Here is a 16,286-nt window from a genome sequence, read left to right as displayed (position 1 = left end):
GAAATTTAAATACTTCTTAAATTTAATAAAGCCACGTGCATTTTTTTTATGTGAGCCATGATGGTATCTTAACATCTACTTAGCTGAAATTATACAAGCATCAGCAATGGTAAGTACATAACAAGAATTATTACTTACAAATAACCTGGTCCAAGGGCTCCTTGGAAAACTTCATTCGGTAACTTTTCTAGGTTATAATTATCACTCAGATTTCTGTTAGATAAATAAAAAAACAACAAAATTGTTTAAAGCTAGGTCCTTCAAGAAGGTATCTACATATTCATGTATCTTTAGAGACCTCTCTAATTGCTCACAGACTCCCTGTGGCATTTGACAAGGTTGCTTTATAATGAAAAACTTCTGAAAAACAAAAGGCCATCCAACAACATTTTTCCCCAAGAAAAATAAATGAGCTTCATGCACGTTCATAGGCTTCCTTCAGAAAATAAATATTGCTGCAATGCTATGCGTCGCTTGGAAATGTATCCATCAGTCCCTATAATAAAGAAAGCTATGCTGGCATAAATCCTGGGAGAGTTGGAAACAAAGGGGAGATCTTTACCAGTTGCATTTGGGAAATGACTATTTTGGGTCATTTCATTTCAGGACATGACCATAACCATTTAATTTCATGACAATTTCATCATGAGAACCATTCCATGTCACCAATATATGGCTTCAGAAAGGTCTGAGATCCCTGGTTTACAAGTTTGGAAAATTCTTATTTAATTTCATCCCTCCACTCAACTAATTGCATTGCTTAAATGATTTCATTTAATTTAGATTTCTCTTGGTCATGTTCACTGGGAATTCTGGTATGGCAGTTTCCATCCAACTGAAGATGCCATCTTGGAGAATGTTTTTTTAAGTCAAAGGTTAGTCTACAGCAGGGGTCTTCAAACTTGACAGCTTTAAGATTTGTGGATTTCAACTCCCAGAATTCCTCCTCCAGTCATGTTAGTTCAGGAATTCTGGGAATTGAAGTCCACAAGTCTTAAACTTGCCAAGTTTGAAGACCCTTGTCCTGCAGTCTACAGTTCCATTCTGAAAACCAAGAATGACCTCCTGTTTGGAATATTGTCAGCTGAATCCAATATTCAGGTATGTAGGTAGCATTTGTATTCTTGTGGAATATTTCAAAACTTAAGAACTTTGAGATTTTGTCTTTGGTATCTAACTTACTTATCACTCTCCATTCAAATAATTTATCTATTCATAGTTACATGTTTTTCTTATTGGTGCTTTCTATATGCCTTATGATAGAGTCCTAGATTTAGAAAGCCTGGCACAAGCTTTGATGCCACAAATTAACATGACAGTCCTTTAAGCAAGTATATACGTTCTATTCCAGATATTGGGCAGAGAGGATATATAAAGTATAAAGCTTTGGTAAAATTCATTCTTCTTCTCCCTTATGCTACTTACACAGGACAAAAATACTTCCTGCTAATATAACCATAGTTTAGAGAACACACTATACTTTTAAGCAGTGCGAAAGTGAAATGAAAGTTTTTGCTGCAGTAACTATTTCACAGGAAATCTTAAAAATATTTCCATGTAATGTAATGTAATGTAATGTAATGTAATGTAATGTAATGTAATGTAATGTAATGTAATGTAATGTAATCCTAACCTAACCTAACCTAACCTAACCTAACCTAACCTAACCCTACCATACCATACCATACCATACCATACAAATATACGCACAGCTCAGACAAGATAGTTCCATTGAAGGCATGGTTTTCAATTTCACATATTCCATTTTTATTCAGTCTTCTGCAAGAAAAAAAAGTTGTTTTTTAACCCCTAAAAGACTTTTAGTACAAACTCTGTTGTTCAGTTAGTTTAATAACAATACATTTTTCACAAACACAGTTGCATCAACTTGATGCATTCTTCCAGTCCCCCTCCCCACCTATTCTTAATGAGAAACAAGTTCAAGAAAAAGATTGAAGGAATTTCAGGACTTTCTCACCGTATACTACCTGGTGGTGGGGAAAAAACAAGGATCAACCACTCTCTTTAATGTGTGCTAAAGCACTTAAGAGTGCAGATGGGTGCCGAGGGCAGAACATGTAGCTGCCATTAAAGTCTCCTGAGTGTCAAGTAAGAGGCAAAATTATGCTTTTTTGTGTCCTTCAGTCAGGCTATTCATGAACAGAGATCTAGCGTTCTTCTAATTTAAATGCCTATAGTTTAGACCTTATTTTTAAACAAAAGTTTCAAAAGAGTATTAAATTAACATTTAAAAAAACAGATCCCTCTCCCTAAAAAACAAACAGTGAATCCATGAATTCAAAAAGTCCACAAAGTTTCTAGTGGGCACTTTCTGAAGCACCAGTTGGTTACTATAGCAGATACTATTGCATAAATTAGGTATCTAATTTTTATCCAGCAGCTCAAGGAAAATTGCCATGGAGGGCAATGCCCAGTGATGAAGGGGAGAGGGCATTCAACTATATATGTAAGGAAGTACTGAAGATTATGAAAGCCAGTTTGGTCTAGAAACCAGACAAGAAACCTGGTGAGCCAGACTAGAAACCTGGTGAGTTCCAATCCAGCTATGAAAGCCACCTGGATGATCTTAAGCCACTCACTCTCCCTCCCTCAACCCAATCCACCTCACAGTGTTGTTGTGAAGAAAAGAGGAGGAAAGAGGAGTATTAGATTGTTTGCTGCCTTGAGTTCTTTATAAAAAATAATAAAGCTGGGAATAAATAAAAAAGTCATGATAAAAGAGGATGTCAATGCTAGTTTAAACTGAAATAGCTAAATGTGACTTTAACCAGGCTAGAGATGAAATAAAAGGAAATCATGAGAATGTATCTTTTAAAAACTTTTTGTGGGATATCTCCATGCTCTGGTTAAAAGGATGTAGGATTACTTCCTCGGTCTGTTGATTGTTAAGAGATTCTTAACTATTTGCTATTTATTCCTACTTCAAATTATGTTTTAAGATAATTTTTTCTGTTTGTATTGTTGGATTCGTTTGGTTTTCTCAATGTAAATTATTTTATTAATTTATTAGTTAACTTGCAATTCACCAGTAAGAATATTAACAAAATTTTCAGATTGATCCTACAGTAAAATTTTATTATATAGTCAAATCTTACCATTTTTTCAAATATCAGAGTCTGTGTTTGTTTAGCACTAACAGGGCATTATATAATACAGAAAGGTTAGTTGCTTGCTAGAGTTTGTCCTCACATTGTCACAGAATTGGGAGAAAGAAATGGAAACAGTGATAAATAGAGGCAGAATGTATGTTTAAATAATTTATATCTACTCATAGTTCTTTATAGTAGAATAGGAAGATAGCACTATAGTATGTATTACAGATACAGTATGAATAGGTATAAATGAACAGGCACGCATTGTTCACTTGTTTACCCCTGCTCTCATCTCTTTTCCTGGGGCAGATTTTAGATTGTAAACATATTGGAATAGGTATATGTTCTCTTTATGTTTCAGTTACATCGTTCCTAATAAGGGCATTCAAAGATAATTAAATTAGTTTAGTGAGCCCACTTCTCAGCCCTTTCTATTTAAGCTAGTTCTTGGTCATCTGAACATACATTTTACAATCTCAGCCCTCCTTCTGTAACCACTCCTCTATGCAAGCATTTAATTTGTTAGAATATACTATTCCTTTTAATATGGAATGTGCTAGCAAAATGATGGAATAATAACAAAACCCAAGTCGTCCACCCATGGAATCTCAAAGCCTGCTGAGAATTTGTTCCTCGGGATACAATGAAGTTAATATGCTTTTCCTGCTCCTTGCTTAGACCCAAACAATCTACAGTCAGCTATATTTATCATTCCTCCCTCATAATTTGCTTTCTTTCCTGCTCTTATTGTGACTTGGTAAGGCTCATTCACTTTTAACCCAAAGTGGCAAGCCTGAGTGATGGGTTAACAATGAATCATTTAATTAAACTGTCAGAAATCCTTCACACTTGGTCTCTAATCCAGAGTGAAACCTGCCCATTCAAGCGATACACTTATCTAAGGTCCGAAAGGGTGTGTGAAGGTTGATGTGGAAATCAATTATGTTCTTGGTAGGGGAGATTACCCTTTTGACAGTGAAAGGCACGTGCCCTTTGGTGTCACATCTTCAATACATGTCAGAATCTATTACAGCTTACCAAAAAATCTTCCATAATGCCTTTGGAGGTGACAAACCAGAGAGATAGAGCTTCACTGTCAGGTGCCCTGACATAAGCTCTTGTGGCAGTGGAGAGAAGACCTAATCATGAGGTAGACCTCCAAATAACAAACTCCTGTTTTTGAGGGAAAATTCAGATTGAGAAGTCACCCAACAGATAATTACTTCCTGACAGGAGGCTCTTGGAAGGCTAGAATAATGCTCATTGGCAGATCTTCATTAGGTTAGAGATCAGGGAAAAAGGACCTGCTGCAAGTTTTTCTCCTGAGTCTTCTTGCTTAACATCTTTATAAATAATATGGATGAAAGAATACAGAAGATGCTCATTTAGTCTGCAGTATGATAGCTAAAATAAGAACATGACTTTAGATTGCACTATACTGCCTTTCATATCATATTGATGGCTGAGATCATATTGATGGCTGTCTGGGATCTTCAAAGAATAGGTTCTAAAATAAGGTGAACTAGTTTCCATGATGTTCTTTATTGCTTTATATTTCACTTAGGTTTTTGGTTTCTTCCTTTACCTGAACAGGAGATCCTGCTTATGCTCAGCTGCAGCCATCCATTATTTTTATTTTCTAAGACTGTTTATGGAATGCATTTAATTTTGTTTAATTAAAACAACTTTAAAAATATTTAGGTAGGGCAGGAGATCTGGACAGTGCCCAGGAAGATAATGTGAGCATGTGGGAGAAGACTTTTGCCTGGGTTGCTGCTTGTGATTGAATTCACAAATTGCATTTGAAGCACATTTTTCACCTTTAAAAGAGCAATGAAAATATATCCCTTTAACCTAGCCCATCAAATGTAAATGATTTTGGCACTTGCTGTTTTAATTGCCTTATGATTATATTATTTTCATTCTGTGTTTCTATATTGTTAAATCTACTGAGTGTTCAAAGAACTGAAAGACAGTATATAAAATGAATAAATACATGAAGGAACCAATTAAGATAGAAGCTGAGTTCCAGCATTAACACTTGATTCATGCCTCTTACAAGATTTCCAGAAACTGTTCTACGGTGTCATAGGATTTCTTGCAGCGAGCCAAATAAATTGGTAAGGCTTGTTTTTAGAACCAGTTGCAATGCAAATTAACTTTTTACTACACACGTGGACCTTTCTTAATCTTCCTTCTTTTCAGTGAGGAAAATGGAAGATTTATCACTGCTCATCATGTGCACCTTATTAGACCACACATTTGAATTTTGCCTGCAATTAGCTGCCTTTTTCCTGGTTTTAAGAGGCACTGCTCACAGCAATACTTTACCAAAATCTTAGAGTTCAGTAGTACAGAATTGGACAGGATCTTGCAGAAGGTCATGCTGACCAACTCAGAAGATCTATTATTTTAGCAGCTTAGAGAACAGTCATAAGGAATCCTCCCCCACCCACTGTTTTATGCAAGTAGAGATAAAACAGAGACAGGAACATGTAACATGTTGCAAAAGAGGGACAGAGAAGTGCCCAAACCACCCAGATTGAACTCTATTTAACTTGTCCTTGGCCAGAAAGCATCTCTGAATGAAGCTTCTGGAAATGGCACAAGCAAATGTTGGCCAGTCTCATAATGATAGTGGGAGAAAGCAGGCATCTGCTTGGCCACATTCATATATATATAACATATAACATATATTCTGTTATGCCCAATAGACAGAAGTGTCAAGGCTGCACGCTGATTTACTAAAAGACATGATTGCTCCTGCACAATGCAAAAGGTTCCAAGCAGGCAGCATGACACTGTCCTGTGAAGTAGCCAGTAATGATATATTAACATTATGCACAAGTGTATCAAATAATCAGCTGCTTTCCCCATCGTTTAATGAAGGAAGAGAATGTTGGGAGCTGACAGGAAATAAGAAGCCATCCTGCTGACTTTGAGTGGCACTTGAATGATATGAGAGTGTCTTGGCATGTGAAAAGGGGAAGGAATGGGAGCATCATTAATTTTTAAATGTGCTTCATACTGAGAAAGAGAGTGGGGTGGGGGGGACACTGAATGCAAAAGGAGTAAAGCAATTCAGTTCTGCCAGCACTGAAGCCTATTTTCACATCCATGAAATTTAATCAGTTGGAAAGCTGTAGTAAATCCAAAGCCCACTATAGCATCTGCATTTTTAAAAAAATGTAGGTTAAGCAGTATAAACTTGAGAAAATGAGGACATGGAAGAAGGAGTACCATATAGGACATGCTGTAAGCAGAAACTGCTAATGCGATGAGAAAAGAGATTGAGCTGGATAAATCAGCAACAATAGAAGCTAAGGTGATTTTTATTGCTCAGATGTCCTTATTTGTCAAGGAAATTGGCATTTTCTTGTTTCCTTTTTTTCAAGACAGCATTATTTAATATAATACATTTGAATAACAGTTCCTAAATCTCAATTTTAAAACTTCTGAGATTATGAAAGATTAACATACATGCAAATAGGCAAAAAATAAATAACATGTATGTGTATAAAATCAGATGTAACTTACATATCAACACGATCAGAACTTAGGCCCAGAAAAGAATTTCTTTCAATTTTGCGAATATTTATGTTGTCTTGAATATCTCTGAGATTAAAAGAAAAGACAAGGGAAGGGATACAAAAGAAAAGAATTTCTTTCAATTTTGCGAATATTTATGTTGACTTGAATATCTCTGAGATTAAAAGAAAAGACAAGGGAAGGGATACAAACATGGATTTTCATACTGTGTTGTTAAAATACAAGGCAGCACCTCTTCTTTCTCATTCCTTAAACTTTAGCAGTTTTTTGGAGGGGGGGGGAGGAAAGATTTTATAGTAGTAGATACCAAAGTCAAAATGAAGTGAGAGCATAATTACAATCATACAAAAATGCAAATATATAATAAATACTTTATATAACAACTAATAAAACTTTTTTGAGGACTAAAATTCTGGCATGTAGCAAAGTTCTTTTTTGTGTGTGGCTGAACCTCCAACTGGAAATCACCACACATAATACTGTCTCTGCTGTGAATCACTATTAGCATAACAGAATTTGAAATGAACAAAGAAAGGTCAAAATCTGATTTTAAAGAGAGAGTTTGAAGATAAATCCTATTTTCTTCTGGGTACCTATTCTTGTGTAAATGCTAATGGTAAGTAGTTTCCATGCACAAAATGGCTTTGTTGTCTTCAGAAGTATTTTATCAATGAATTCCAGTGGTGTGTATTATTTATTGCTACAACAGACATAAGGAGAATGAGTTGCTCTTTCCCTCTGCAGCTTTTTGCCTCATCCCAGTGCTTGCACTGGAGAAGGCTAGGAGCTCTCTGAAGCAGATCTGGGGAAGAGCATGTAGGTACATGTGAAAGAGATGGAGAGGAAGTCCCTGCATAACCGGAAGTATATTCACATGATGTTGATAACTGCATCTTACTAAAAATAATTTTACATAGCTACTTCATTTTAATTTGATCTATTGTTCAATTCTGAAGGTATATTCTCTTTGAAACTTTTGTAATTATCCATGGATACAATGGATATACAGTACTCAAGAGTTTCCAGAAATAAAATATGTATTATCCCCTATCAATTTCTATTCTATTCTCTTTGTGTTGCAAGTTTAAAATCTGAGATTTTGTTCTGTTGAAGATTTGTATGAGCTAAACTGTAATTTGGATGGAATCTATTTTAATTTATGTCTCCTATTTCTCTTTCCCAAAGTTGCTTTTTCAAGAGGCAACTGGACTTTCTTTGAAGACGTTTCGCTTCTCACCCAAGAAGCTTCTTCAGCTCTCACTAGATGGTGGGGAAATGGAAGGATTTATACTCCTTGAGTATAATAGGAATATAAATTCTTCCATTCCCACCATTCAGTCAGAGCTGAAAAAGCTTCTTGGATGAGAAGTACAGAACAGAATAATAGAGTTGGAAGGGACCTTGTAGGTCATCTAGTCCAATCCCCTCGCCCAAGCAGAAGACCCTACATCATTTCTGAGAGGTGGCATTCCAGTCTCTTCTTGAAAGCTACCAGTGATGTTTCCAGTGATACATCTTTAAAGAAGAACAAGAAAGTCCAGTTGCCTCTTGAAAAAGCACGCTTGGGACAACTATAACCTGGATGACTGAGAATCTCCTTAAACTATTTCTCTTTGCTTTACTCTCTGTCTGTCTGTCTGTCTGTCTGTCTATCTGTCTGTCTGTCTGTCTGTCTCTCTCTCTCTCTCTCTCTCTCTCTCTCTCTTTCTCACACACACACAATATATGTTCCTAAAATTAAAGCTGGAAAAATATCCAGGAAAAACTTACAACACAACTTGGTGCAAAGCGTGTACTTGGTTAACAACAGGCAAAAATCTGATGGCAGTGTTTGATATTAACCTAAAAGAAGAGAAAATATATAGTCATAATTAGCTGTGGGAGGAAGGAGGGACTTATGAGAAATGCCTTCTCAACATGGATGCCCTTCAGTTGTGTCACAGCAACCCAGAATGTTTATTGTTAATCTGTGATAGGATTCATTTTTTTTTACTACCGGTTCTGTGGGTGTGGCTTGGTGGGCGTGGCATGGCTTGTTGGGCGTGACAGGGGAAGGATACTGTAACATCTCCATTCCCACCCCACTCCAGGGGAAGATGCAAAATCCCATTCCCTCCGCACCCCATTAACCTGCTTTCCAGCTCCGTTTTCTTGTGCAGGGCAACAAAAGAAGACCCAGCCAATCAGCTGGGACTTGGGAGGCAGAGAACAGGTGGGGATGGGGCCATTCAGAGGTGATATTTGCCAGTTCTCCAAACTACTCAAAATTTCTGCTACCAATTCTCCAGAACCGGTCAGAACCTGCTGAATGCCACCTCTGCTGTTAATTCAATATATTTGGAGGATAGCAAGAATAGTTAAAAACAATGGCATTTATAATCCCACAGAACCAGAGAGTACTAGACTGAAGAAGGCTGTCCCAGGATGAACTTGTGATCTTATCACTGACATTATTTCTGACTTCAGTAAATAACTTTATACAGATATGCTGCATTGTTCAACATGTGAAACTAAAGGGGGAAAAGCAAGTTTTGTCCTCACACTTATGAGATTCTTGAAATATGAAAAGAAGCAGCAAAGAACTTGTCTCAAAGAGGGACTAATGAGTATGTGGCAGTAAGTCACATATCCAACATAAGGAACAACTAGTTCCATTCCAAAGCCAACCTTCCAATCAGTATCATAATGTTCTGCACTGTTTCCATCATTCTTGCCATTCACAGTCTAATAGCGGTTTATTATCTGACTTATTTCATATCCTCACAGCATTTGCTTGAGAGCAAAACAGCATGCAAAGGAAGTCTTTTAAGCACAACAGCCAAGAGCCTTTGAATACTGATGACATTCTGCTCTTTGCAGAAGGAGGGGTGGCAAATCTATTCTTGTCTTACTCAGTATGCCAGAATGTGGCCAGGCTGAGTGACTTCCTAAGAATATCTATCCAATGGTGAAGCTGCTTGTGTTTCTTTTAGTTTTTTCAGCTCTCCCTATTTCACATACAGATATTAGGTCTGTGGACTGAATGACTATAGGTAGTCCTCAACTTACAATAGTTTGTTTAGTGACTATTCAAACGGCATTGAAAAAAGTGACTAATGACCATTTTTCACACTTATGATCATTGCAGCATCTCCATGATCATGTGATCAAAATTCAGATGAATAGCAACTGTTTCATACTTATGATGGTTGCAGTGTCCCAGGTCATAAGATCACCTTTTGTGACCATCTGACAAGCAAAGTCAATGCGGAAGCAAGATTCACTTAACAATGGCGTTACTAATTTAACAACTTCAGTGATTTACTTCACAAACAGGACAAGAAAAGTTGTAAAATAGGGCTTAACAAATTTCTCACTTTAGCAACATAAATTTTCTGCTCAATTGTAGTTGCAAGTAGAAGACTATCTGTAGTGTTTTATGAAAGTGACTAGATCAGCAGTCACCAACTGATGGGCTGTGGCCCACTGGTGGGCCGTGAGAAAATTTTTGGTGGCCCACAGAGAAATCTCACCCCCAGAGCACACCCCCAAGGCAATTAATCCAGGTTGCTCAGAAACACAAGGCTGCTCAGCCCACATGGCCCACGGGAACCCTCCCCGCCCACTCACTCCTTACCCGGTAAACTTGCCTGCTAAATTGCTATTTTTCCTTTTTCTGACCATCATCTGTTCTGCTGTGCCAGGAGATTCAGATTAGCTAGGAAGCAGGAAATAATTGGGTTTCTTGTTTTCTAGCTAGTCTTTAGATCTTCGGCTCAGCACAGCCGAACCTCCCTTAGGACTGAAGATTTGCTTGCAAGCAAATTCAGTGCAGACTCACGGCAAGCAAATTTGAGAGACTTAGCTAACCAGTGGCAGATAGATAGATCACTGAATGATTCTGTGAGCAACTCAATCTGCCTGCTTTGCCTGATTTTGGGTAAAAATTGCTTTTTTATATAAAAAAATCAATATTTACATACATGGTGTGTTGTGAGTTAATTTTGTGAGTTTGCTTGCTAGCAAATTTTATGAGTTTGCTTGCAAGCAAATTTTATATGACAGATTGAGCTAGCCAATGGCAGATAGATAGATTTCCGAATGAATCTGTGATTCTGTGAGCAACTCAATCTGCCTGCCTGCTTTGCCTGATTTTAGGTAAAAGTTGCTCTTTTTTAATAAAAAATTCAATATTTATGTAAATATTTATAATATTTACATACAAGCCGTGCCTGGCCAGTCACATGACCACCAAGCCACACCCACAAATTAGGCCATGCCCACAGAACTGATTAGTGGTCCTGGGACCTAAAATTATGAGTTTGGTGGTCCCTGAGGTCCAAAAGGTTGGCGACCCCTGGACTAGATTATATTTATTCATAAAGTAAACAATTCAAAACAAATTTCTTGGCAATCACACAGATTTTCTCCAGGAATATGGTTCTCTAGCTTACACTTAATGACCATGAGATTTGCTTAACAACTGCAGTGAAAATGTTCATAAAAATCCGATCCAGTTTAATGACCACATCACTTATCAACTGACATTCCAATCCCAATTGTGGTTGTAAGTCAAGGATGTATTGCAACTGGAGAAAGCTACTGTATGACTGCAAGAAACAATAAGCAAATAATCCCCCTTTTGGCACCTTTCCTTCCAACACAAAAGTTTGAAGATATGGCATAGTGCATAATAAATAATGTGATGCCTGAAAGAAATGGAGAATTAAATTTTGCACTGGTATCTGCAGCTCTGTCCCTTTTCTTTATTCATTAAGTTTTTAAAAAGCCACTCAAGTTTTCTCAGTGGAGTGTGTAATGCTGTGATGAAATGCTGAGGTGCTTTTGCCTTTTCATTATATCTCATCAACTGATCAGTGTGAAATAAAACTGGGAACGAATTGGTCTGGCATAGCATTTGCAGTGCCAAAAATAATTAAAAAAAAAACAACCCCATAATACAAATTGTAGAATTCGCCTCAGGTATTGACCACAGTTTTTAGGAATTCAAATAAGGAATGGTAGTATTGAATGGGTCACAATTCCCCAAATCAAACAGAGCCTGACTTCTTGTATCTCCATCAAAAATTAAGGCAGCGGTTAAAAAAAAAGGCCTTTGGTTGTGAAAAGTGAAACAATAACAACAAAAAAGGCTATTATATCCTTAAGCTTGTTTCTTCAACCATAAGGATATGTAGCCTTTGTTTTCTATCATTATATTTGCCTGTTTCCAAATTTAATACATATATGGAAAGAATATATGATCTACTTGGGAAAAAGAGAGCATCTGTTGTAGGCAGTGCTGCACGAATGAATATTTGATGCACATGAAAAGTGCTAATTCCTATTCCAGTATCTGACAGTAACCACAGAATGGTAAGAAGATAGTAAAGGAGATAGTAAGGCTTTTTCCAGTTGACTATCCCTTCACTACAGTGATGGGATTCAGATTTTTTTTACTACTGATTTTGTGGGCGTGGCTTGGCTTGGTGGGCATGGCTTGGTGGACGTGGCAGGAGAAGGATACTGTAAAATCTGCATTCCCACCCCACTCCTGGGGGAAGGTTACTGCAAAATCCCCATTCCCTCTCCACCCCACTAACCTGCTTTCCAGCTCCATTCTCCTGTGCAGGGCAACAAAAGAAGACCCAGCTAATCAGCTGGGACTTGGGAGGCAGTGAATAGATGGGGGCGGGGCCAGTCCCATTCCCGCTCCACCCCATCCCATTCCCTCTCCACCCCACTAACCCGCTTTCCAGTTCCGTTCTCCTGTGCAAGGCAACAAAAGAAGACCCAGCTAATCAACTGGGACTTGGGAGGCAGTGAATAGATGGGGGCGGGGCCAGTCAGAGGTGGTATTTTCTAGTTCTCTGAACTACTCAAAATTTCCACTACAGGTTCTCCAGAACTGGTCAGTACCTGCTGAATACCACCTCTGCTTCACTGCAAATATCTGTTCTAGACAGAAGAGCACTATGGCTTCAATTAAGTCAATGGAGTACATTAAAAACAAACCCTCTTAGAACCAGAATGTTGTTCTGGATCATTATGTGGATCATTATGGTAGCAAAGGGAAGAGCAGAATTGCCCTTTGCTCCTTAAACATAACAGAATTAGAGATATATTTCTAATAGTGACTAGCAGTTCTTATAATTATTCTGTTTACTTTTTCCCAAAAGGCTTTAGAAGCTTACAACATGTTTCATATACAGAAATGGGAGAAGGAAGAAGCTGCCACACTTACCAAGGGACAATTCCATTTTATTCCCATAGTTAAATTTTCCAAACACTAAAAAAAATATAGCAGTAAATGCATAAGCTGCAGAACCAGAAATGAAATAATACTGCCATCATCAAAACTTTCATTTTTGAACTGGGACTATGAACAGGTTTCACAACAGGAGCAGTTGTGTTAATTACATGAAAGAAATTGACTGGATGGTTATTGTGTAGAGGAAACAAAAAGAACACTGTATGTAAAAATAACTTGATTTGAAACAGTTACATAAATCATAAACTTACAAATATCTGAGACTAGGAAGATTCTGGAATGCATGTCTATCGATATACACAAGATTGTTTGCTTTCTCAATCCTTCTATAGGGAAAAAAGAAAAATGTCCATAAGAATATGTATTGTAAAGACTCAAGTCTTGCTCTTTGAGAGAGAACAGAATGAGTAAGCAATATTTACTTACCAAGCTGCATGTAGCTTGTCAAATATAAAATTTCACTATAACCTTAATATTGAGTTACATGTTTACAGAAAGGCATACAGGTGAAGTCATCACCATCTCCTGAGGACCATTACCCTAGAGAAAATACTTTTCTGATGTTGGTGTAATTAATATGTACATTTACTTATGATAACTATAGCCCAAATACAAGCTTATAGTAAATAAACTATTAGTATCTTTTTATTGATCTGTTCTTATTAAAGGATTAACTTATAATATGATAAGTTAACCATAAATTAGTTTATGAATTTGATTTTGGCCAGAGCTGAAAATTTACCTGTACAAGGATTATGATCCATCTGGCAATTCCTTTCTTTACTCCAAATCCATCATTCCTTACAACTCATTGAGTATATCAGGGCTTCAATGCTTCCCTTTTAAAACTGTTTATCATCTTAGATTATTATTTGAAGCTTCTCCCAAGTGCCACCATTTTCAATATTAAGCAAGCAGGAAAAAAGAGGCAGCTTTTTCAGTGATGGTACCATACCTTCATAATACCCTCCATGAGAATGTTTGGTGGATGATGCCTTATAGTGATTCTACTCAGTCTAGAAGTGAAGAAATGGCAGCCAAGGACTAATTTCTATTTTTTTAAAAATAAAAAAATGCATTTTTTTCAGGCTGCAAGGAAAAGAGGTCATGGCAGTTACCAATGGTTGGATAGAAATAGATTTTTGCCCCCTTTTCTTTTGATAAATATAAAAACATTTATATAATTTCATCAATTAGTTCATTACATTTTTAATGAGATTTTCTATTTTCAATTCCATTTATTACTTACATTTCATAAAGCTTGGGCAGGTGGGAGAAAACATCTGATTCGATGGTTTCCAGTGCATCATTTTGAGAGATCTCTCTGTCAAGGAAATAGAAATAAATGACTAGAAATGTTAATTGGGCAAATACTGTATGTATAAAACAAATAATTCAAAAATTTTGTAATTTTCAAGAATTAAATAGCTGTAAACTGGAGTCCATTAAAACACACGGTTGTTTTTAAAATTAAATCATATCTCTAAGAGATTTTTTTTTAGCACCAAACCATTTACCATAAATGAGACATAAACTTCTCAATTTAAAGATGAATGTTTGGGAGAAATAACCTAGTTTTCCTTTCAGATAAATATAGTTGTGATCAACCACCACAGCAAGAAAGAGACTTGCTTATAAAACTTTCTTCTTGATTTTCAGAAGTTTGTTTATATCTTCATCACTTGTATTGACATGATTGCCTGGAAACTAAAGTAATACAGGTCGTTCTGCTGTCCATGTAACTTCGTTTGCTCATATTGGCATTAATGTCAGAAGAAATATTTGCAAGAATGTGCAATATCACAGCAATAGACATGTTTATTTAATCTTGGTTGGCTATGTTTATCCAATATATATAGCCATAGATACACAAATCACTGTCAAGTGAACCAGGCTGCAGTATGTCTTAGCATGATGTATTAATGAGGGGTCTTTGATGCTCTCTGAGCTTGGTTGTTTTTTTCCCAACCATGAGCTACAAATATTTTCCTCAATTGATATGATGTATTAACCTTGTCCACATACATATATACATGTTAAGTCTATCTGGACTCAGTGTGGGTTTGACAATAGTGGGATTTACATTGGAGATCTTCCTGTTTTAAAGAGGAATAAAAACAAGGAATAAAACAGTTCAATATATATAAACCAGGTATGGGATTCAAATTTTTTAACTGGTTCTGTGGGCATGGCTTAATTGTTGAGTGTGGCTTGGTGGTTATGTGACTGGGTGGGCGTGGCCAGCTCGATGTCACTCACATCAAGGGGCACTTCTCCCTGCCTGCCATCTCATGACAGTGGGGATGCTGCAATGGTCATAAATGTGAAAAATGATCATAAGTCACTTTTTTCAGTAGCATTGTAACTTTGAATGGTCACTAAATGAACTGTTGTAAGTCAAGGATTACCTGTACAAAAATACAAAAAGCTTCCTTGCTTGCCAAACGCTGCTCTAAATACCAATCATTAGATTAAAAATACCTGCAAGCTGGAGTTACAAATCAGGCAGGATTCCAGAGCACCTTGAGGAATTAAAATAGTTAAAATGCAATAACTATCAGCAGCCAACTCTTGCTCATAAAGTGAAACCCTTTAGCAGAGAGATCATTTAAGCTCTCCAGAAAGAGCACACCCAGAAGAAGCAATCCTTAGATCCACTTGCACCATTATACCAGCTGGTCTCACTCACCTCACAAGATATCCTAAGGAAATCATCCAGCTTTAAGGAAAGATCACATGCCCCACAGAAAGGCAGTAAAAAATCAGTGCCAACCTTGTGTCCTGCTTCTTGGAAGTACACCCCAAAAGGACAGTGCCAGATACCACTAAAGCAGTGAAGGAAGACCCACTCCCCAGATAGAAAAAGAAACCATGAGGCAGGAAAAAATTCAAATACAAAATACAAATAATTAAATCACAATAGTAGCTGTTGCTTTTTAAACCAATTACTGGAACAAATAGACACAGGAACTAGCCAGATTTCTTAACCCAGTTTCTTTTTAGGAACAGAGATTAATCTTTTTCCTTCCAAACAAAGCTGGATAGGGAAAATTATCCCATCAATAAACACAGGATTAAATGACACCAAGCACAAAATTAAACTTCACCAAAAATAATTTTTAGACCAAAATTCAGAAAGGGTATGTAAACTTATGTTTGAATGTCAATCTTTCTACCTAACCAGGAAGCCTTGCTGAATGTCACTCATCACAAAATGTCCTATTTGTTTCTTTTATATTTTTTATTTTTCTTATATTTATTCATGTATTCATAACTATATTTTTACTTAGACCTATTATCTTGTAAGCAATCGACAAATAAAAATAAATAAATAAATAAATAAATCTTGGTTCCTTGTCATTAAAAAGCTTCTT

At 36.7% G+C, this 16,286-nt stretch overlaps 1 protein-coding gene and 1 long non-coding RNA gene across 2 annotated transcripts in view; one reads left to right on the top strand and one right to left on the bottom strand.

Annotated features, from left to right (window-relative positions):
- LOC148127564 (uncharacterized) overlaps positions 1 to 16,286 on the top strand; it is a 141,097-nt gene that overhangs the window by 80,364 nt on the left and 44,447 nt on the right. The window lies entirely within an intron of this gene.
- The window catches only part of FSHR (follicle stimulating hormone receptor), a 29,801-nt gene that overhangs the window by 11,799 nt on the left and 1,716 nt on the right, over positions 1 to 16,286 (bottom strand). The window contains exons 2-7 of the mRNA XM_087923454.1: positions 14,162 to 14,236; positions 13,164 to 13,238; positions 8,433 to 8,504; positions 6,651 to 6,728; positions 1,711 to 1,779; positions 139 to 213 (exon numbers count right to left, since the gene is read on the bottom strand). Coding sequence (XP_087779580.1) covers positions 139 to 213; positions 1,711 to 1,779; positions 6,651 to 6,728; positions 8,433 to 8,504; positions 13,164 to 13,238; positions 14,162 to 14,236 — 444 coding nt within the window. The remainder of the gene's footprint in view (positions 1 to 138; positions 214 to 1,710; positions 1,780 to 6,650; positions 6,729 to 8,432; positions 8,505 to 13,163; positions 13,239 to 14,161; positions 14,237 to 16,286) is intronic.

The sequence above is a fragment of the Pseudonaja textilis genome, chromosome 1 (genome assembly GCF_049901715.1).
Source record: "Pseudonaja textilis isolate UNSWEBS1 chromosome 1, rPseTex1.2, whole genome shotgun sequence".
Lineage (NCBI taxonomy): Eukaryota > Metazoa > Chordata > Lepidosauria > Squamata > Elapidae > Pseudonaja > Pseudonaja textilis.
Note: the sequence above shows the minus strand (reverse complement) of the source record. Positions and strands in the feature narration are given on the sequence as shown.